The sequence below is a fragment of the Oncorhynchus tshawytscha genome, linkage group LG13 (genome assembly GCF_018296145.1).
Source record: "Oncorhynchus tshawytscha isolate Ot180627B linkage group LG13, Otsh_v2.0, whole genome shotgun sequence".
Taxonomy (NCBI): Eukaryota; Metazoa; Chordata; class Actinopteri; order Salmoniformes; family Salmonidae; genus Oncorhynchus; species Oncorhynchus tshawytscha.
Window position 1 is genome coordinate 80119945 of NC_056441.1, and position 24096 is coordinate 80144040.

Genomic DNA, 24096 nt, shown 5'->3' on the forward strand with positions numbered 1-24096 from the left:
CTCCCCTACCTATCCCTCCTCCATCTCTCCCCTTTCTATCCCTCCTCCCTATCCTCCATCTATTCCCTACCTATCCCTCCTCCCAATCCTCCATCTCTCCCCTTCCTATCCCTCCTCCTATCCTCCATCTCTCCCCTACCTATCCCTCCTCCCTATCCTCCATCTCTCCCCTACCTATCCCTCCTCCCTATCCTCATCTCTCCCCTACCTATCCCTCCTCCCTATCCTCCATCTCTCTCCCCTACCTTTCCCTCCGCCCTATCCTCATTCTCTCCCCTACCTATCCCTCCTCCCTATCCTCATTCTCTCCCTACCTATCCCTACTCACGATCCTCCATCTCTCCCCTACCTATCCCTCCTCCCTATCCTCCATCTCTCCCCTTCCTATCCCTCCTCCCTATTTTCCATCTCTCCCCTACCTATCCCTCCATCTCTCCCCTACCTATCCCTCCTCCCTATCCTCCATCTCTCCCCTACCTATCCCTCCTCCATCTCTCCACCTACCTATCCCTCCTCCTCATCCTCCATCTCTCCCCTACCTATCCCTCCTCCCTCTCTCCCCTACCTATCCCTCCTCCTCATCCTCCATCTCTCCCCTACCTATCCCTCCTCCATCTCTCCCCTACCTATCCCTCCTCCTCATCCCCCATCTCCCCTACCTATCCCTCCTCCTCATCCTCCATCTCTCCCCCTACCTATTCCTCCTCCTATCCTCCATCTCCCTACCTATCCCTCCTCCCTATCCTCCATCTCTCCCCTACCTATTCCTCCTCCTATCCTCCATCTCCCCTACCTATCCCTCCTCCTATCCTCCATCTCTCCCCTACCTATCCCTCCTCCTATCATCTCTCCACCTACCTATCCCTCCTCCCCATCCTCCATCTCTCCCCCTACTTATCCCTCCCCTATCCCATCTCTCCACCTACCTATCCCTCCTCTATCCTCCATCTCTCCCCCTACCTATCCCTCCTCCATCTCTCCCCCTTTCTATCCTCCTCCTATCCTCCATCTATCCCTACCTATCCCTCCTCCCAATCCTCCATCTCTCCCCCTTCCTATCCCTCCTCCCTATCCTCCATCTCTCCCTACCTATCCCTCCTCCCTATCCTCCATCTCTCCCCTACCTATCCCTCCTCCCTATCCTCCATCTCTCCCCTACCTATCCCTCCTCCATCTCTCCCTACCTATCCCTCCTCCATATCCTCCATCTCTCCCCCTACCTATCCCTCCTCCTATCTCCATCTCTCCCCCTACCTATCCCTCCTCCATATCCTCCATCTCTCCACCTACCTATCCCTCCTCCCTATCCTCCATCTCTCCCCTACCTATCCCTCCTCCATATCCTCCATCTCTCCACCTACCTATCCATCCTCCCTATCCTCCATCTCTCCCCTACCTATCCCTCCTCACTATCTCCATCTCTCCCCTACCTATCCCTCCTCCATCTCTCCCCCTACATATCCCTCCTCCATCTCTCCCCCTTCCTCTCCCTCCTCATCCTCCATCTCTCCCCTACCTATCCCTCCTCCCTATCCTCCATCTCTCCCCCTACCTATCCCTCCTCCATCTCTCCCCTACCTATCCCTCCTGCCTATCCTCCATCTCCCCCACCTATCCCTCCTCCATCTCTCCCCTACCTATCCCTCCTCCTATCCTCCATCTATCCACCTACCTATCCCTCCTCCCATCTCCATCTCTCCCTGCCTCCCTCCTCCTATCCTCCATCTCTCCCCCTACCTATCCCTCCTCCATCTCTCCCCTACCTATCCCTCCTCCTCATCCTCCATCTCTCCCCTACCTATCCCTCCTCCTATCCTCCATCTCCCCCTACCTATCCCTCCTCCCTAGCCTCCATCTCTCCCCTACCGATCCCTCCTCCTATCCTCCATCTCTCTCCCCTACCTTTCCCTCCCTATCCTCCATCTCTCCCTACCTATCCCTCCTCCCTATCCTCCATCTCCCCCCTTATCCCTCCTCCTATCCTCCATCTCTCCCCCTACCTATCCCTCCTCCCTATCCTCCATCTCTCCCTACCTATCCCTCCTCCCTATCCTCCATCTCTCCACTACCTATCCCTCCTCCCTATCCTCCATCTCTCCCCTACCTATCCCTCCTCCCTATCCTCCATCTCTCTTCCCTACCTTTCCCTTCGCCCTATCCTCATTCTCTCTCCTACCTATCCCTCCCCCTATCCTCATTCTCTCCCCTACCTATCCCTCCTCCGATCCTCCATCTCTCCCCTACCTATCCCTCCTCCATATCTCCATCTCTCCCCCACCTGTCCCTCCTCCTATCCTCCATCTCTCCCCTACCTATCCCTCCTCCTATCCTCCATCTCTCCCCCTACCTATCCCTCCTCCTCATCCTCCATCTCTCCACCTACCTATCCCTCCTCCTCATCCTCCATCTCTCCCCTACCTATCCCTCCTCCCTCTCTCCCCTACCTATCCCTCCTCCTCATCCTCCATCTCTCCCTACCTATCCCTCCTCCATCTATCGCCCCTACCTATCCATCTCCTCATCTCCATCTCTCCCCCTACCTATCCCTCCCCTATCCTCCATCTCTCCCCTACCTATCCCTCCTCCATCTCTCCCCTTTCTATCCCTCCTCCTATCCTCCATCTGTTCCTCCCTATCCCTCCTCCCAATCCTCCATCTCTCCCCCTTCCTATCCCTCCTCCCTATCCTCCATCTCTCCCTACCTATCCCTCCTCCCTATCCTCCATCTCTCCACTACCTATCCCTCCTCCCTATCCTCCATCTCTCCCCTACCTATCCCTCCTCCCTATCCTCCATCTCTCTCCCCTACCTTTCCCTCCGCCCTATCCTCATTCTCTCCCCTACCTATCCCTCCTCCCTATCCTCATTCTCTCCCCTACCTATCCTACTCACGATCCTCCATCTCTCCCCTACCTATCCCTCCTCCCTATCTCCATCTCTCCCCCTTCCTATCCCTCCTCCCTATTTTCCATCTCTCCCCTACCTATCCCTCCATCTCTCCCCCTACCTATCCCTCCTCCCTATCCTCCATCTCTCCCCCTACCTATCCCTCCTCCATCTCTCCACCTACCTATCCCTCCTCCTCATCCTCCATCTCTCCCCCTACCTATCCCTCCTCCTCTCTCCCTACCTATCCCTCCTCCTCATCCTCCATCTCTCCCCTACCTATCCTCTCCATCTCTCCCCTACCTATCCCTCCTCCTCATCCCCCATCTCTCCCCTACCTATCCCTCCTCCTCATCCTCCATCTCTCCCCCTACCTATTCCTCCTCCCTATCCTCCATCTCCCCTACCTATCCCTCCTCCCTATCCTCCATCTCTCCCCTACCTATTCCTCCTCCCTATCCTCCATCTCCCCCTACCTATCCCTCCTCCTATCCTCCATCTCTCCCCTACCTATCCCTCCTCCCTATCCTCCATCGTCTCCACCTACCTATCCCTCCTCCCCATCCTCCATCTCTCCCCTACTTATACCTCCCCTATCCTCCATCTCTCCACCTACCTATCCCTCCTCCCTATCCTCCATCTCTCCCCCTACCTATCCCTCCTCCATCTCTCCCCCTTTCTATCCCTCCTCCCTATCCTCCATCTATTCCCTACCTATCCCTCCTCCCAATCCTCCATCTCTCCCCTTCCTATCCCTCCTCCCTATCCTCCATCTCTCCCCTACCTATCCCTCCTCCTATCCTCCATCTCTCCCCTACCTATCCCTCCTCCCTATCATCCATCTCTCCCCCTACCTATCCCTCCTCCATCTCTCCACCTATCTATCCCTCCTCCCTATCCTCCATCTCTCCACCTATCTATCCCTCCTCCCTATCCTCCATCTCTCCACCTACCTATCCCTCCTCCCTATCCTCCATCTCTCCCCCTACCTATCCCTCCTCCCTATCCTCCATCTCTCCCCTACCTATCCCTCCTCCCTATCCTCCATCTCTCCCCTACCTATCCCTCCTCCCTGTCCTCCATCTCCCCCTACCTATCCCTCCTCCCTATCCTCCATCTCTCCCCCATCCTATCCCTCCTCCCTATCCTCCATCTCTCCACCTACCTATCCCTCCTCCTATCCTCCATCTCTCCCCTACCTATCCCTACTCCTATCCTCCATCTCTCCCCTACCTATCCCTCCTCCATTTCTCCCCTACCTATCCCTCCTCCCTATCCTCCATCTCTCCCCTACCTGTCCCTCCTCCCTATCCTCCATCTCTCCCCTACCTATCCCTCCTCCCTATCCTCCATCTCTCCCTACCTATCCCTCCTCCTATCCTCCATCTCTCCCCTACCTATCCCTCCTCCTATCCTCCATCTCTCCCCTACCTATCCCTCCTCCCCATCCTCCATCTCTCCACCTACCTATCCCTCATCTGTCATCCTATCCTCCATGCCTCTCCACCTACCTATCGTCCTCCTCCTATCCTCCATCTCTCCCCTACCGATCCCTCCTCCTATCCTCCATCTCTCCCCTACCTATCCCTCCTCCCTATCCTCCATCTTTCCCCTACCTATCCCTCCTCCTCATCCTCCTCCTCATCCTCCATCTCTCCCCCTACCTTTCCCTCTTCCCCATCCTCCATCTCTCCCCTACCTATCGTCCCCTCCTCCCCATACTCCTACCCCCCTCTCTCGCTACTCTACCTATCCCTCCCTATAAGAGGTAGACAACCACACAGCCACACACACAAACACACAGACACACACACATACACTCAGTCACACACAACACATATACGGCCATACACAAGGGACAGAGTTGTACCTCCAGTTGACACTGTGACATGACAATTGGCTCATTCTTCCCCCTCCTCTCCCCTGTAACAATTCCCCAGGTCGTTGCTGTAAATGAGAATGTGTTCAGTCAACTTACCTGGTAAAATAAAGGTTAAATCAACCCTCCATCTCTCCCCCTACCTATCCCTCCTCCATCTCTCCACCTATCTATCCCTCCTCCCTATCCTCCATCTCTCCACCTATCTATCCCTCCTCCCTATCCTCCATCTCTCCACCTACCTATTCCTCCTCCCTATCCTCCATCTCTCCACCTATCTATCCCTCCTCCCTATCCCTCCTCCATCTCTCCACCTATCTATCCCTCCTCCCTATCCTCCATCTCTCCCCTACCTATCCCTGTCTCTATCCTCCATCTCTCCCCTACATATCATACATCCTCCATCTCTCCACCTATCTATCCATCCTCCCTCATCCTCATCTCTCCCCTACCTATCCCTCCTCCATCTCTCCCCTACCTATCCCTCCTCCATATCCTCCATCTCTCCACCTACCTATCCCTCCTCCCTATCCTCCATCTCTCCCCCTACCTATCCTCCTCCATATCCTCCATCTCTCCACCTGCCTATCCATCCTCCCTATCCTCCATCTCTCCCTACCTATCCCTCCTCCCATCCTCCATCATCCCCCTCTATTCATCCTGCCTGTCCTCATCTCCCTACCTATCCCTCCTCCCTATCCTCCATCTCTCCCCATCCTATCCCTCCTCCCTATCCTCCATCTCTCCACCTACCTATCCCTCCTCCTATCCTCCATCTCTCCCCCTACCTATCCCTCCTCCTATCCTCCATCTCTCCACCTACCTATCCCTCCCCCTATATCCATCTCTCCCCCTACCTATCCCTCCCCTATCCTCCATCTCTCCACCTACCTATCCCTCCTCCCTATCCTCCATCTCTCCCCTACCTATCCCTCCTCCATCTCTCCCCCTTTCTATCCTCCTCCCTATCCTCTCTATTCCCTACCTATCCCTCCTCCCCAATCCTCCATCTCTCCCCTTCCTATCCCTCCTCCCTATCCCCCATCTCTCCCCTACCTATCCCTCCTCCTATCCTCCATCTCTCCCCTACCTATCCCTCCTCCTATCCTCCATCTCTCCCCCTACCTATCCATCCTCATCTCTCCCCTACCTATCCCTCCTCCCTATCCTCCATCTCTCTCCACCTACCTATCCCTCCTCCATCTCTCCCCAACCTATCCCTCCTCCCTATCCTCCATCTCTCCACCTACCTATCCCTCCTCCCTATCCTCCATCTCTCCCCTACCTATCCGTCCTCCATCTCTCCCCTACCCATCCCTCCTCCATATCCTCCATCTCTCCACTACCTATCCCTCCTCCCTATCCTCCATCTCTCCCCTACCTATCCCTCCTCCATCTCTCCACCTATCTATCCCTCCTCCCTATCCTCCATCTCTCCCACCTACCTATCCCTCCTCCCTATCCTCCATCTCTCCACCTATCTATCCCTCCTCCCTATCCTCCATCTCTCCCCCTACCTATCCCTCCTCCCTATCCTCCATCTCTCCACCTACCTATCCCTCCTCCTATCCTCCATCTCTCCCTACCTATCCCTCCTCCTATCCTCCATCTCTCCCCCTACCTATCCCTCCTCCATATCCTCCATCTCTCCCCTACCTATCCTCCTCCATATCCTCTATCTCTCCCCTACCTATCCCTCCTCCCTATCCTCCATATCTCCCCTACCTATCCCTCCTCCCTATCCTCCATCTCTCCCCCTACCTATCCCTCCTCCATCTCTCCCCCTACCTATCCCTCCTCCATATCCTCCATCTCTCCCCTACCTATCATCCTCCCTACCCTCCATCTCTCCCCCTACCTATCCCTCCTCCCTATCCTCCATCTCTCCCCCTACCTATACCTCCTCCCTATCCTCCATCTCTCCCCTACCTATCCTCCTCCCTATCCTCCATCTTTCCCCTACCTATCCCTCCTCCTCATCCTCCCATCTCTCCATCTCTCCCCTACCTTTCCCTCTTCCCCATCCTCCATCTCTCCCCTACCTATCCGTCCCCTCCTCCCCATACTCCTACCCCCCTCTCTCGCTACTCTACCTATCCCTCCCTATAAGAGGTAGACAACCACACAGCCACACACACAAACACACAGACACACACACATACACTCAGTCACACACAACACATATACGGCCATACACAAGGGACAGAGTTGTACCTCCAGTTGACACTGTGACATGACAATTGGCTCATTCTTCCCCCTCTTCTCCCCTGTAACAATTCCCCAGGTCGTTGCTGTAAATGAGAATGTGTTCAGTCAACTTACCTGGTAAAATAAAGGTTAAATCAATCCAAATGTCTCTCCCAAGAGAACTATGGAAGGAAATAACATCTCTACCACACATAGTAAATGATAGGAAGTTCTGAGGCCCTTACTCAGTTCCTAGGTTCATCACTGTCACCGCTACACACACACACATACTTCCTAAACACACGCTGCAACACACAGAAACACCCCCTGTCGCTGTAGGACAGACAGAGAGCATGAGATATGATCAAGCTTCTCTCATTCAGGTGATTTACTCATCATTCTGACTCCTCCTCCTCAGCCCAGAGTTTACCACCGACCATATCTATAAAGGATGCTGACAGAGGCATCCAGTATATTCACACTCTCATTTAAAAACCCACACTTAACATGTCTCCCTTTCCATTGTACTATCTCACCGGTCTCTCTCTTTCTTTGAATCTCTCTTCCTCTCTGTCTCCTTTTCCCTCCTGTTTTTCTTCCGTCACCCTCTAATCTCTCTCTTCCTCTGTGTTTATGTTCCCTCTAACCTCTAACCTCTCTCTTCCTCTGTGTTTATGTTCCCTCTAACCTCTCTCTTCCTCTGTGTTTATGTTCCCTCTAACCTCTAACCTCTCTCTTCCTCTGTGTTTATGTTCCCTCTAACCTCTAACCTCTCTCTTCCTCTGTGTTTATGTTCCCTCTAACCTCTCTCTTCCTCTGTGTTTATGTTCCCTCTAACCTCTCTCTTCCTCTGTGTTTATGTTCCCTCTAACCTCTAACCTCTCTCTTCCTCTGTGTTTATGTTCCCTCTAACCTCTAACCTCTCTCTTCCTCTGTGTTTATGTTCCCTCTAACCTCTAACCTCTCTCTTCCTCTGTGTTTATGTTCCCTCTAACCTCTAACCTCTCTCTTCCTCTGTGTTTATGTTCCCTCTTACCTCTAACCTCTCTCTTCCTCTGTGTTTATGTTCCCTCTAACCCCTCTCTTCCTCTGTGTTTATGTTCCCTCTTACCTCTAACCTCTCTCTTCCTCTGTGTTTATGTTCCCTCTAACCTCTAACCTCTCTCTTCCTCTGTGTTTATGTTCCCTCTAACCTCTAACCTCTCTCTTCCTCTGTGTTTATGTTCCCTCTTACCTCTAACCTCTCTCTTCCTCTGTGTTTATGTTCCCTCTAACCTCTAACCTCTCTCTTCCTCTGTGTTTATGTTCCCTCTAACCTCTCTCTTCCTCTGTGTTTATGTTCCCTCTAACCTCTCTCTTCCTCTGTGTTTATGTTCCCTCTTACCTCTAACCTCTCTCTTCCTCTGTGTTTATGTTCCCTCTAACCTCTCTCTTCCTCTGTGTTTATGTTCCCTCTAACCTCTCTCTTCCTCTGTGTTTATGTTCCCTCTTACCTCTAACCTCTCTCTTCCTCTGTGTTTATGTTCCCTCTTACCTCTAACCTCTCTCTTCCTCTGTGTTTATGTTCCCTCTAACCTCTAACCTCTCTCTTCCTCTGTGTTTATGTTCCCTCTTACCTCTAACCTCTCTCTTTCTCTGTGTTTATGTTCCCTCTTACCTCTAACCTCTCTCTTCCTCTGTGTTTATGTTCCCTCTTACCTCTAACCTCTCTCTTCCTCTGTGTTTATGTTCCCTCTAACCTCTAACCTCTCTCTTCCTCTGTGTTTATGTTCCCTCTTACCTCTAATCTCTCTCTTCCTCTGTGTTTATGTTCCCTCTTACCTCTAACCTCTCTCTTCCTCTGTGTTTATGTTCCCTCTAACCTCTAACCTCTCTCTTCCTCTGTGTTTATGTTCCCTCTAACCTCTAACCTCTCTCTTCCTCTGTGTTTATGTTCCCTCTAACCTCTAACCTCTCTCTTCCTCTGTGTTTATGTTCCCTCTTACCTCTAATCTCTCTCTTTCTCTGTGTTTATGTTCCCTCTTACCTCTAACCTCTCTCTTCCTCTGTGTTTATGTTCCCTCTAACCTCTAACCTCTCTCTTCCTCTGTGTTTATGTTCCCTCTTACCTCTAACCTCTCTCTTCCTCTGTGTTTATGTTCCCTCTTACCTCTAACCTCTCTCTTCCTCTGTGTTTATGTTCCCTCTAACCTCTAACCTCTCTCTTCCTCTGTGTTTATGTTCCCTCTAACCTCTCTCTTCTTTCTCTGTGTTTATGTTCCCTCTTACCTCTAACCTCTCTCTTTCTCTGTGTTTATGTTCCCTCTTACCTCTAACCTCTCTCTTCCTCTGTGTTTATGTTCCCTCTTACCTCTAACCTCTCTCTTCCTCTGTGTTTATGTTCCCTCTTACCTCTAACCTCTCTCTTCCTCTGTGTTTATGTTCCCTCTTACCTCTAACCTCTCTCTTCCTCTGTGTTTATGTTCCCTCTTACCTCTAACCTCTCTCTTCCTCTGTGTTTATGTTCCCTCTTACCTCTAACCTCTCTCTTCCTCTGTGTTTATGTTCCCTCTTACCTCTAACCTCTCTCTTCCTCTGTGTTTATGTTCCCTCTAACCTCTAACCTCTCTCTTCCTCTGTGTTTATGTTCCCTCTTACCTCTAACCTCTCTCTTCCTCTGTGTTTATGTTCCCTCTAACCTCTAACCTCTCTCTTCCTCTGTGTTTATGTTCCCTCTTACCTCTAACCTCTCTCTTCCTCTGTGTTTATGTTCCCTCTTACCTCTAACCTCTCTCTTTCTCTGTGTTTATGTTCCCTCTTACCTCTAATCTCTCTCTTTCTCTGTGTTTATGTTCCCTCTTACCTCTAACCTCTCTCTTCCTCTGTGTTTATGTTCCCTCTAACCTCTAACCTCTCTCTTCCTCTGTGTTTATGTTCCCTCTTACCTCTAATCTCTCTCTTTCTCTGTGTTTATGTTCCCTCTTACCTCTAACCTCTCTCTTCCTCTGTGTTTATGTTCCCTCTAACCTCTAACCTCTCTCTTCCTCTGTGTTTATGTTCCCTCTTACCTCTAACCTCTCTCTTCCTCTGTGTTTATGTTCCCTCTAACCTCTAACCTCTCTCTTCCTCTGTGTTTATGTTCCCTCTAACCTCTCTCTTCCTCTGTGTTTATGTTCCCTCTAACCTCTAATCTCTCTCTTCCTCTGTGTTTATGTTCCCTCTAACCCCTCTCTTCCTCTGTGTTTATGTTCCCTCTTACCTCTAACCTCTCTCTTCCTCTGTGTTTATGTTCCCTCTAACCTCTCTCTTCCTCTGTGTTTATGTTCCCTCTAACCTCTAACCTCTCTCTTCCTCTGTTTATATTCCCCTGTACTTTTCTTTCTTTCTCCCTCTCTTTTAATGTATCCTGTTCTCTCTCTTCCTGTTTCCATGATCCTCCTTTCTGCTTTATCTCTCTCTTTCTCTTCCTGTTTCCATGATCCTCCTTTCTGCTTTATCTCTCTCTCTCATCATATCACTGTCCCTTTCCTCCTTCTCGCTCTCCTTTTCTCTCTCTCTCTTTCTCCCTCTCTCTAGAAGAGGCAGAGCAGTCGTCTTTGAGAAATGAGACGAGACGAGACAAACACTACTGTTTCTGTTCCTCCTTCCTTACTGTGACACTTACAGAAACACTCCTAAATCCTCGTATTCACAACACAGAGACAGAAAGCCTCGTATTCACAACACAGAGACAGAAAGCCTCGTATTCACAACACAGAGACAGAAAGCCTCGTATTCACAACACAGAGACAGAAAGCCTCGTATTCACAACACAGAGAGAGAAAACCTCGTATTCACAACACAGAGACAGAAAGCCTCATATTCACAACACAGAGACAGAAAGCCTCGTATTCACAACACAGAGACAGAAAGCCTTGTATTCACAACACAGAGACACAGAGACAGACACATACAAGTTTGGCCCTTAGGCGATGCTGGAGGGGATGAGGAGTCCAGTGCCAGACCCTGTGTGTGTGTGTGTGTGTGTGTGTGTGTGTGTGTGTGTGTGTGTGTGTGTGTGTGTGTGTGTGTGTGTGTGTGTGTGTGTGTGTGTGTGTGTGTGTGTGTGTGTGTGTGTGTGTTAAGGTGTAACTCGAATTGACAGTTCAGCTAAAGACCTGCTTCCCTTTGTGGCCAAAGCACAGATTAATTACAGCCAGTCATCAGCGCCCAGAGAGAGAGAGAGGGAGGGAGGGCCAGAAGAGGAAGCAATGGATGTGAGTGGGAAGAGGGAAACACACAAACTCAATATCAAAAACACATTCTCTCAAATTGGCTTGTTTGTGTGAATGGCCACAGAGCAGCAGAAAATGAAGATGGAAAGACACACAGAGCGTATTCTTACCCTGCTACTGTAGGGGGGCTTGTATATTCTAACCCTGCCACTGTAGGGGGGCTTGTATATTCTTACCCTTCTACTCTAGGGGGGCTTGTATATTCTTACCCTGCCACTGTAGGGGGGCTTGTATATTCTTACCCTCGGTGTGGATGGCAGAGACGTAGCTCCAGTTGTATCTCTTGACAATGTCCACCATGGCTCTGGCCTGCTGAGCATCTGATGGCACCACCCTCATAAAGTACTTATACAAACTCTGTTGGCGAGAAACAGAACTTATAAAGTACTTTTACAGACTTTTGGAGAAAAACAATAGTTATAAAATACTTATACAGACTCTGTGGCGAGAAACAGTACTTATAAAGTACTTATACAGATTCTGTTGAAGAGAAACACAGTAGGATACTCATAAAGTACTATTAAAATAGATTTAGAATTAAGTAGATCAGAGAAAATAGAATAGAGTCAAACAGACTAGAAAATAATTGTGTGCCTACCTTGTCACTGAGGTCCATGCTGGTAGCAGAGTAGGCGATCTGGGGTATGTTGAAGAGCTGTAGGAGGTTCTGGACCTGGATGGCCACAGAGCTGGAGCCTGGTCCTATCAGCCCGACGATGGGCTTCTTCCCCCGCATGGGGGTTGCAGCATGGTCCGCACACCTCGGCCCTCCCCTCCCGTCGGCTCCTCCCCCGCCTCCCCCCCACACACTGCCTCCCCCCACCTCGGCCTCGTCGGAGGACACCAGGGAGTCTCGTATGAACTCAATGCTCTGCTCCAGGGCCACAGCAGAGTGCCAGCAGGAGTCTCTTATCTCACAGCCCAGGCTGATGTTGGGGAGGATACGGGGGTCAGCATTGATACGGTCTAGAGTGTGCAGCATGGCCTCAACACGCTGGATACCGTACTGCTCACGCACCGAGCCACATTTACGTTCATGTACCTGGGGGAGGAACATACACGTCATCACACACACATATACAGCATCACAACACAAACACACACACACACACACACACACACTGGATAGCGTACTGCTTACGCTATTTCATTTGATTTGATATCTTACACCTTGGGTGGATAACATACACCGTCACACAGTCTGAAATTATTGACACCCCTTGACAAAGAATAGCAAAAATGACTGTATAAAATAAACAATTCAAAAACTGAGCCATATTGTATGCTAAAACAGTTTTGGGAAATTGTGTTATTTTGTACTAATACAATTGCTCAGAGAAATATATTATGTTTAACAAGTAATAGTTTTCTTCTGAAAAAGGTAGGGGTCAAAATGATTGACACCCCTGTTTTAAATACCTTTAAAACCTTGTGAACTATGCGAGGATAACAACACTGTTTTCTGAGTTGGAGAACACATTGGGAGAGATCTTAGACCAGTCCTCCAGTCAGAACCCTTTCAGATCCCAGATATCCTTTGTCTGTGCATACGGACTGTCCTCTTCAATTCAAAGTCCATGCTAGGTAAAGCTCCGCCTTATCTCAGTTCACTGGTCACGATGGCAACACCCACCCGTAGCATGCGCTCCAGCAGGTGTATTTCACTGATCATCCCTAAAGCCAACACCTCATTTGGCCGCCTTTCGTTCCAGTTCTCTGCTGCCTGTGACTGGAATGAATTGCAAAAATCGCTGAAGTTGGAGACTTTTATCTCCCTCACCAACTTCAAACATCTGCTATCTGAGCAGCTAACCGATCGCTGCAGCTGTACATAGTCTATCGGTAAATAGCCCACCCAATTTTACCTACCTCATCCCCATACTGTTTATATTTATTTACTTTTCTGCTCTTTTGCACACCAATATCTCTACCTGTACATGACCATCTGATCATTTATCACTCCAGTGTTAATCTGCAAAATTGTAATTATTCGCCTACCTCCTCATGCCTTTTGCACACAATGTATATAGACTCTCTTTTTTTTCTACTGTGTTATTGACTTGTTAATTGTTTACTCCATGTGTAACTCTGTGTTGTCTGTTCACACTGCTATGCTTTATCTTGGCCAGGTCGCAGTTGTAAATGAGAACTTGTTCTCAACTAGCCTACCTGGTTAAATAAAGGTGTTCTCAACTAGCCTACCTGGTTAAATAAAGGTGTTCTCAACTAGCCTACCTGGGTAAATGAAGGTGAAATTGAAAAAAAAAAGACACCTGGACTGTCCTCTTCAATTCAAAGACACCTGGACTGTCCTCCTCAATTCAAAGACATCTGGACTGTCCTCTTCAATTCAAAGACATCTGGACTGTCCTCTTCAATTCAAAGACACCTGGACTGTCCTCCTCAATTCAAAGACATCTGGACTGTCCTCTTCAATTCAAAGACACCTGGACTGTCCTCTTCAATTCAAAGACATCTGGACTGTCCTCTTCAATTCAAAGACATCTGGACTGTCCTCTTCAATTCAAAGACATCTGGACTGTCCTCCTCAATTCAAAGACATCTGGACTGTCCTCTTCAATTCAAAGACACCTGGACTGTCCTCCTCAATTCAAAGACATCTGGACTGTCCTCCTCAATTCAAAGACATCTGGACTGTCCTCCTCAATTCAAAGACATCTGGACTGTCCTCTTCAATTCAAAGACACCTGGACTGTCCTCTTCAATTCAAAGACACCTGGACTGTCCTCCTCAATTCAAAGACATCTGGACTGTCCTCCTCAATTCAAAGACATCTGGACTGTCCTCCTCAATTCAAAGACATCTGGACTGTCCTCTTCAATTCAAAGACACCTGGACTGTCCTCTTCAATTCAAAGACACCTGGACTGTCCTCCTCAATTCAAAGACATCTGGACTGTCCTCTTCAATTCAAAGACATCTGGACTGTCCTCTTCAATTCAAAGACACCTGGACTGTCCTCCTCAATTCAAAGACATCTGGACTGTCCTCTTCAATTCAAAGACACCTGGACTGTCCTCTTCAATTCAAAGACACCTGGACTGTCCTCTTCAATTCAAAGACATCTGGACTGTCCTCTTCAATTCAAAGACATCTGGACTGTCCTCTTCAATTCAAAGACATCTGGACTGTCCTCTTCAATTCAAAGACATCTGGACTGTCCTCTTCAATTCAAAGACATCTGGACTGTCCTCTTCAATTCAAAGACATCTGGACTGTCCTCTTCAATTCAAAGACATCTGGACTGTCCTCTTCAATTCAAAGACATCTGGACTGTCCTCTTCAATTCAAAGACATCTGGACTGTCTTCTTCAATTCAAAGACATCTGGACTGTCCTCTTCAATTCAAAGACATCTGGATTGTCCTCTTCAATTCAAAGACATCTGGACTGTCCTCTTCAATTCAAAGACATCTGGACTGTCCTCTTCAATTCAAAGACATCTGGACTGTCCTCTTCAATTCAAAGACATCTGGACTGTCCTCTTCAATTCAAAGACATCTGGACTGTCCTCTTCAATTCAAAGACATCTGGACTGTCTTCTTCAATTCAAAGACATCTGGACTGTCCTCCTCAATTCAAAGACATCTGGACTGTCCTCTTCAATTCAAATACATCTGGACTGTCCTCTTCAATTCAAAGACATCTGGACTGTCCTCTTCAATTCAAAGACATCTGGACTGTCCTCTTCAATTCAAAGACATCTGGACTGTCCTCTTCAATTCAAAGACATCTGGACTGTCCTCTTCAATTCAAAGACATCTGGACTGTCCTCTTCAATTCAAAGACATCTGGATTGTCCTCTTCAATTCAAAGACATCTGGACTGTCCTCTTCAATTCAAAGACATCTGGACTGTCCTCTTCAATTCAAAGACATCTGGACTGTCCTCTTCAATTCAAAGACATCTGGACTGTCCTCTTCAATTCAAAGACATCTGGACTGTCCTCTTCAATTCAAAGACATCTGGACTGTCTTCTTCAATTCAAAGACATCTGGACTGTCCTCCTCAATTCAAAGACATCTGGACTGTCCTCTTCAATTCAAAGACACCTGGACTGTCCTCTTCAATTCAAAGACATCTGGACTGTCCTCTTCAATTCAAAGACATCTGGACTGTCCTCTTCAATTCAAAGACATCTGGACTGTCCTCCTCAATTCAAAGACATCTGGACTGTCCTCTTCAATTCAAATACATCTGGACTGTCCTCTTCAATTCAAAGACATCTGGACTGTCCTCTTCAATTCAAAGACCTCTGGACTGTCCTCTTCAATTCAAAGACCTCTGGACTGTCCTCTTCAATTCAAACCACAGGTTTTCAATGGGTTTCAAGTCTGGAAGCTAAGATGGCCATTGTAAAATGTTGATTTTGTGGCTGATACATGGTTTCCATTTTGGATTTTGATGTGTGCTTAGGATACTCTTGCTGGAAGATTCACTTGCAAAGGCAACCAGGTTTTTGGCTAAAATGTACTGCTAGTCGGTAAAGTTCATAATGATGTTGACCTTAAGGACCTCAGTACCAGTGGAAAATAAACAGACCCATAATACTAAAGATCTAGCATCATATTTTACAGTAGGTATGGGGTTCTGTTCTGCTCATACTTTCCCACTGGTGTGCAGAGCCAAAGAGCTACATTTTAATCTTCTCCAACAAATGTAAAGACCTTCTGTTTTCTAAACAGCATTGGCACTTGGATTGGAACCATTTTTTTTAGCAAAAAATATAGCTCAGTATTTAAATGATTTATTGTTTACAGTCATTTTGGCTAATCTTTATCGGGGTGCCAATAATTTCAGACCCCACTGTCCATCACACTCACACCATCTGCCATTCATGTGTACATGCAGGATGTCTTAGTCTCAGAGGGTTGTACCTTGTCCGCTGTCGGCTGGTGATGGACAGAGAACAGGGCTCCTATGATGATGTCACCAGGAATGTGTGCCACGACGCGCCGCTCGTTAGCCTGGGAATCTCCAACAGTCCCACGCCACGCCCACATGGGCAGGGCCAGGATGATCCAGATCATCTCATCGGTCAGTTTGTTAACTAAGAATATGTCTTGATGATGTGTCTTGATGATGTGTCTTGATGATGTCCAGTTTGATCAAGAACTATTACGCTTCATAAGAGTAAAGTTCCTCTCCATATTGGGGAGTGGTGGCAAGCCAAACAAACCACACAAAGAAACTCTTCCTCCTCCTGCTGCAGAGGTCAAGGAAAGGCCATTGCCACGTTAACAATAATGAGTGCCAGTGAGAAGCAGTGTATCCTGGGAAATACTTTTGAATCCTTCTGGTCGAAAGCGAACTCCACTCTGGTTGGTTGAGGAATATCCTCCTCTATGGTGAAGCAGTGGTCTCCATGGTAACAGGTAACAGACAGGTAAAGGGGCGGGTCGTTACCTGTAAACAGAGGTAGTGGGGGGTTAGGGTCTGAATGCGGCAGGGGGAAATCAATCCTTTATAGTGGCTTACTTTGCTGTTTTCACATCAATCTGTTATCTAACTGTGACACATCAGGGAGCAAGGAAGGCTGTCAGTGAGGAGTGAGAACAATAACATACAACACCAGACCAAGCCTCAGAGCACAGGAATCATACCCAGTGAAAACCTATCCAAACAGCCTCAGAGCACAGGAATCATACCCAGTGAAAACCTATCCAAACAGCCTCAGAGCACAGGAATCATACCCAGTGAAAACCTATCCAAACAGCCTCAGAGCACAGGAATCATACCCAGTGAAAACCTATCCAAACAGCCTCAGAGCACAGTAACCATACCCAGTGAAAACCTATCCAAACAGCCTCAGAGCACAGTAACCATACCCAGTGAAAACCTATCCAAACAGCCTCATACTCCCACATGAATCCTACCAGATTCACACCATTGCCTCGTCAGAATATCACTATAAGTTGCATGATTGAGGCCTTGTGTAGTTTTTCAAAGGTCCAATTCACAAAAAGCTCATGATGAACAACACAGTCCCTCTACCTAATGTCATAAACTATAACTAAAACTTGTTTGTATTTTAAGCAAATATACTGAACAAAAATATAAACGCAACATGTAAAGTGTTGGTCCCATGTTTCATGAGCGGAAATAAAAGGTCCCAGAAATTTTTCAGATGCACAAAAAGCTTATTTCTCTCCAATTTTGTGCTCAAATTTGTTTACATCCCTGTTAATTAGTACACAGGTGCACTTTTGCGCTTGGCGACAATAAAAAGCCACTCTAAAATGTCCAGTTTTGTCACACAACACAATGCCACAGATGTCTCAAGTTTTGAGGGAGCGTGCAATTGGCATGCTGACTGCAGGAATGTCCATCAGAGCTATTAATTTCTCTACCATAAGCCGCCTCCAACGTCGTTTTAGAGAATGCCTCACAACCGCAAACCACATCAGCCCAGGACCTCCACATCCAACTGGCCTCACAACACCTTAGACCACGTGTGACCACGCCAACCCAGGACCTCCACGTCCGGCTTCTTCACCTGCGGGATCATCTGAGACCAGCCACCCGGACAGCTGATGAAACTGAGAAGTATTTCTGTGTGTAATAAAGCCCTTTTGTGGGGAAAAACTCATTCTGATTGACTGTCCTGGTTCCCCAATGGATAGGCCTGGCTCCCAAGTGGGTGGCCCTATGCCCTCCCAGGCCCACCCATGGCTGCGCCCCTGCTCAGGAATGTGAAATCCATAGATTAGGGCCTAATGAATTTATTTCAATTGACTGATTTCCTTATATGAACTGTAACTCAGTAAAATAGTTGAAATTGTTGCATTTATATTTTTGTTCAGTATATATTCAAGCTCACCTCAACTACGCATAACCACATGTCAACCACAGGTAAAACATATTTCAAGGGGCGGGAAGCACGGTACACAGATTAGTTTTTTAGGGGATGGGTCCAGCGTAAACGCTTGAAGTTTTAATGTTTATGCAAAAAAAGACTTGATCAAGGTCGTCGGAATGTTGGCAGAGTGACCCAACAGCTCGAGCAGTAGGCGGGAAACGATTGGGTCAAGGGATATAATTAATATGACAGCATCATTACAGCGCCGTAAACCGGAGAGCTGCTCGCGCTGGGTCCATTCTGCTGCACCGACCTCTTCCTCAGAGCTATTCATCCTGCAGCCCGCGAGACTGATTTATTATGGTACAGACTTCTCCACCATATCTCTCTCTCTCCCCCTCACTCTCTCTCTCTCCCTCTCTCTCTTCTCTCATCTCCTCTGTCTCTCTCCCTCTCTCTCCTCTCTCTTCTCTCATCTCCTCTCTCTCTCTCTCTCCCTCTCTTTTCTCTCATCTCTCTCTCTCTCTCCCTCTCTCTCTCTCTCTCTCTCTCTCTCCTCTCATCTCTCTCTCTCCCTCTCTCTCTCTCTCTCTCTCTCTCTCTATCTCTCCTCTCTCTCTTTTTGTCTCTCCCCCTCTCTCTCTCTCTCTCTCTCCTCTCATCTCTCTCTCCTCTCTCTCTCTCCCCCCTCTCTCTCCTCTCTTCTCTTCTCTCTCTTTTTGTCTCCCCCCTCTCTCTCTCTTTCTTTCTCCCCCCCTCTCTCAATTCAATTCAATTGACTTTATTGACATGGCAAGTTCATTATTACTTACATTGTCAAAGTATACATATCGAAAAATAAAAATATACATTTATATATAAAATATTTATATATAAATAAATGGTGGGACCAACAGCAATAATAATAGTAGTAGTGGACATGGGATTACCATTAACAACAACTACAACAACAATATTAATGAGAATAACAATACATTAAAGCAATGGTAGTAGACCAGTGACAACATGACTGAGAAGACACATGACATGGCAGTAGACCAGTGTCAACATGACTGAGAAGACACATGACCTGGCAGTAGACCAGTGTCAACATGACTGAGAAGACACATGACCTGGCAGTAGACCAGTGTCAACATGACTGAGAAGACACATGACCTGGCAGTAGACCAGTGTCAACATGACTGAGAAGACACATGACCTGGCAGTAGACCAGTGTCAACATGACTGAGAAGACACATGACCTGGCAGTAGACTAGTGTCAACATGACTGAGAAGACACATGACCTGGTCAACATGACTGAGAAGACATGACATGAGTGTCAACATGACTGACCTGGAAGACACATGACCTGGCAGTAGACCAGTGACAACATGACTGAGAAGACACATGACCTGGCAGTAGACTAGTGACAACAGACTGAGAAGACACATGACCTGGCAGTAAGTGTCAACATGACTGAGAAGACACATGACCTGGCAGTAGACCAGTGACAACATGACTGAGAAGACACATGACCCTGGCAGTAGACAACATGACTGAGAAGACACATGACCTGACAACATGACTGAGAAGACACATGACCTGGCAGTAGACTAGTGTCAACATGACTGAGAAGACACATGACCTGGCAGTAGACCAGTGACAACATGATTGAGAAGACACATGACCTGGCAGTAGACCAGTGTCAACATGACTGAGAAGACACATGACCTGGCAGTAGACCAGTGTCAACATGACTGAGAAGACACATGACATGGCAGTAGACCAGTGTCAACATGACTGAGAAGACACATGGCATGGTATGAAAGACAAAACAAAACAAGATGGGAAATATTATCGACATTACTTTGCACTTTTCACTGGCTGTCCCTCAGGTTGTGGCAGGAGGACACATATTTGGCTGCCAAAACTGCACATTGTGTCTTTTCACCTAATAAATATTAGATTTTTTCTTCATCTTTTATAGTTTCAAATTCTTTGTATTGAATTATAATTTTGGGAAAGAAATATTCTATTAGGTCTGAGTATTTGTCACAGTGTAATAGGAAATGGAGCTCAGTCTCTACCTCTCCCCTGGAGCAGAGTGAGCACAGCCTGCCCTCTCTGGGTAGCCAGGTTTGTCTGTGACGACCGGTCTCTATAGCCAGACTGTGCTCACTGAGTCTGTACCTAGTCAATGTTTTCCTCAGTTTTCTATCAGTCACAGTGGTCAGATAGTCTGCCACCATGTACTGTCTGTTTAGAGCCAAATAGCATTGAAGTTTACTTTGATTTTTTGTTGTGTCTTTCCAATAGGTGATATATATATATATATATATTGTGATGATTTGGTTGGGCCAGAGTGCTGTCCTGAGGCTCTATGGGGTTGGTTTGGGTTGGTGAAGGGGACTGGCTGAGGGGAATCTCTTGACATTGTAGAGCTGTGTGATGGAATGTTTTGGGGTCACTTGTTTTTAGATGATTGTCAAATTTGTTGGCTCTTTTTTCTATTTGAATGAGGAGGGGGTATTGGCCCAATTCTGCTCTACATGTGTTATTTGGAGTTTTTCTTTGCACTTGCAATACAGTCTTGCAAAACTCTGCATGCAGTATTTCGATTGGATGTTTGTCCCATTTGGTAAATTCATTATTAGAGATTGGACCCCATACTTCACTGTCATATAGAGCAATTGGTTCTATAACTGATTGAAACATTTTGAGCCAGATTCTAATTGGAATTTCGATTTTGATGTTCCTTTTAATGGCATAGGATGCTCTTCTTGCTTTGTCTCTCAGCTTGTTTAAAGCCATGTGAAAGCTACCTGTGTTGCTGATATGTAGTCCTAGATATGTGTAGTTTTTGGTGTGTTCTAATAGAACTGTGTCCAAATAAAATTTATATTTGTCATTCTGATTTCCGGTCCTTTTTTGGAATATCATTATTTTTGTGTTTTTTTTTAGGTTAACGGTCAGAGCCCAGGTCTGACAGAACCTGTGCAGACGATCTAGGTGCTGCTGTAACCCCTCTTTAGTGGGAGACAGCAGCACCAGGTCATCTGCATACAGCAGATACTTGATTTCAGTGTTGTGAAGGGTGATACCAGGTGCTGCCGATTCTTCTAATGTTTTTGCCAATTCATTAATGTAGATGTTAAATAGTGTTGGACTTATTGGGCAGCCCTGTTTCACTCCCCGTCCCTGAGAGAAGAAGTCTGTTTGCTTGTTGCCAATTTTAGCCACACATTTGTTTTTAGTGTACATTGATTTAATAAAATCATATGTTTTCCCCCAATACCACTTTCTATTAGTTTATATAAAAAGACCTTTGTGCCAAATTGAATCAAATGCTTTCTTGAAATCTACAAAACACGAGTAGATTTTGCCTTTGTTTTGGTTTACTTGTTTATCAATTAGAGTGTGGAGGGTGTAAATGTGGTCTGTTGTATGATAGTTTTTTAGAAATCCAATCTGGCTTCTGCTCAAGACGTTGTGTTCGTCAAGGAAATGATGTAGTCTGCTATTTATAATACTGCAGAGAATTTTTCCCAAGTTGCCGTTAACGCAAATTCCTCTGTAATTATTTGGCTCAAATTTGTCTCAATTTTTATAGATTAGTGTGATCAATCCCTGGTTCCAAATATCGGGGAAAATACCTGCAGTGAGGATAATGTTGAAGAGTTTGAATATAGCCAATTTGAATTTGTGGTCTGTATATTTGATCATTTCATTTAAAATACCATCAGCGCAACAGGCCTTTTTGGGTTGGAGAGTGCATCGTTTTTCCAATAATTCTTCTTCTGAAATTGGGGTATCCACAGGATTCTGATAGTCTTTAACTGCTGATTCAAGGATTTGTCATTTTTCTTGTATATCTTTTTGTTCTGGGCTCTTTGTTATATTGCTGTAGAGGTTTGCAAAGTGATTTCTCCACATATCCCCATTTTGGATAGACAATTCCTCATGATGAGGTTTGTTTAATTTATTTCAATTCTCCCAGAAGTGGTTTGATTCTATGGATTCCTCAGTTCCATCCATCTGATTTCTAATGTGCTGTTCCTTTTTTGTTCTTAGGGTGTGTTTGTAATGCTTCAGTGTTTCCCCATATTGAAGGCGTATATTTTTGTTGTCTGGTTCTCTGTGTTTTTGATTAGATATATTTCTCAATTACTTTCTTAGATTTTTAAAATCATTATCAAACCATTTTTCATTGTCTGTTATTTCTGGTTTGCTCTTACCTATGCTTCTTTAGATTAGGAGGATGCTAATTTGTCAAATATAACGTTTATGTTCCAAACGGCCAAATTTACATCTTCATTGCTGTAGGAGAATGTTAAGGCTAAAAAGTTGTCCAGGCGAGATTGTATTTTTTGGCTTCTAATTGCTTTTTGGTAGATGTCTGTACTGTTTGCACTCCATCTATCTCTCTCTCTCTTTCTCTCGCGTGCTCTCTGCGGGCGGTATTGCATACCTGTCGCTCTGTATGTACTTTATTACGGAACCGAATGAATTCCCCCTGTATCCCATTCACAGAAACATATATCTTATCAATTAGGCATGCATGTTTATCATCCCGTAGGCTACAGAGGACACTGCGCTTCTCTCACACCAGTAGAAATTGACAGGCTAGGCTGCCACATTCAACACACCACGGTTAACGCTTTAAATAAACCCCGTTAATACACCGGACGGACAATCAACCGTCTGGGAGATTGAAATTGCTCGTAGATGTTGTCATTGATTGGTTGAGTAAACAGAGCGGGAGATGATAGCATGATTTTCACATGATGAGCCTGTGCCCATAATATGACTTATGGGATCTCTGTGCCTTTGTAGCCTATATGAATGCCCCTGTGAAGTCTGCCAATGGGAATGTGCTCCAAGCAGGGGAAGACTGGCCCAAAATGCCAGATTGGCTGGTCCATTTTTATCCCAGTGGGCCTGTAACTTTTTTCTTCAAATGTTTTATTATCTGGCTAATAATGGTGGCATTATGGATTCAAATGGGTCGGTGTGTTAGAAAAGGCAGGGCCTTTCTTGTCCCATTCCGAACCTGGCTCCATGGTTAACAATGTCAAATAACAAGACGTGGCGATGGTCTGTATGTCTGTCTCATAGCCTGTGTAAACGGGACGGATGTGGTAGCTGCATGCGCTTGCCCTTCGGAGCTGTCCGCGGTGCTGAAATTGAACCATAACAGTCGTCGCGCGCGCCACCATTTACCCACTCAACCATTGCAGAGAAGAGAGTTCTGTAACTTGTATCTTTCTCTTGACAATGTTAAACTAAATCCTCACCGTTCAGACAGACTTAAAGACAGGAGTGCAAGAAGGCTGTCTGCTACACGGAATTATGTCAGAGAGAGAACAGAAAGTCTGTAGCATTTGGGGGAGGGGGTACCGTACCAATAACCAACCCCGGATATGTGCACGTTGGCAGGAGCTTTTAACGGGCAATTAATGCAAAAACATGACAGAGACATAATCTGAAATGAGTATTAGCCTTGTCTGACGTCAACCAAAATCATGTCTCTCCATTCCATATGAAGTCAACATAGTGTAGGCTATCTGCTGTGTCTCACTGTTGCATCCACAGGCTGAACGCGCAGTTACGTTAAATGCAAATATATACACAGAGAGCCTTACCGTGTCAATCTGACCCTGCCACGGTCGGGGGGCTCGTGTCATCACATGTAGCCTACGACCTCGTTAATTTCGACGGGATAACGACAGAACCAGCACCGGCTGCTCGCGACCAAGGCCACAGCTCGAGCTCATCTCGTCTTCATGTCACGCACAAACTCTGCCGGTGCTATGTCTGCTCACGCATCGCGCGCCAAACCCCCTCTTCTGTTCTCTGCGCTGGTCTCTCAATCCCCCTCTCTCTATCTCCTCTCAGCCAGTCTGTCTCGCGACGGGGCAGCGTTATCTGACCGCTCTCTATATCCTCACACTGTGCTGAGGAGTGACTGTCATATGTGTTTGTCTGTCTGACACAACTACACTCAGGGAGAACTGCGGATGGTGCTTGTGTTTTTTGTTTGGGTAATTTCCTGCTGCGCCTGCCGCTTTCAGACCGCAAGGTTACTACCTCGTG

The 24096-nt window shown here is 46.9% G+C and overlaps 1 protein-coding gene across 1 annotated transcript in view; it reads right to left on the reverse strand.

Annotated features, from left to right (window-relative positions):
- Positions 1-12784, reverse strand: part of LOC112266187 (metabotropic glutamate receptor 5-like) — a 136103-nt gene extending 123319 nt beyond the window's left edge. Inside the window, exons 1-3 of the mRNA XM_042294967.1 lie at positions 12761-12784; positions 11804-12247; positions 11448-11562 (exon numbers count right to left, since the gene is read on the reverse strand). Coding sequence (XP_042150901.1) covers positions 11448-11562; positions 11804-12247; positions 12761-12784 — 583 coding nt within the window. The remainder of the gene's footprint in view (positions 1-11447; positions 11563-11803; positions 12248-12760) is intronic.
- Positions 12785-24096: the final 11312 nt, after the last annotated feature.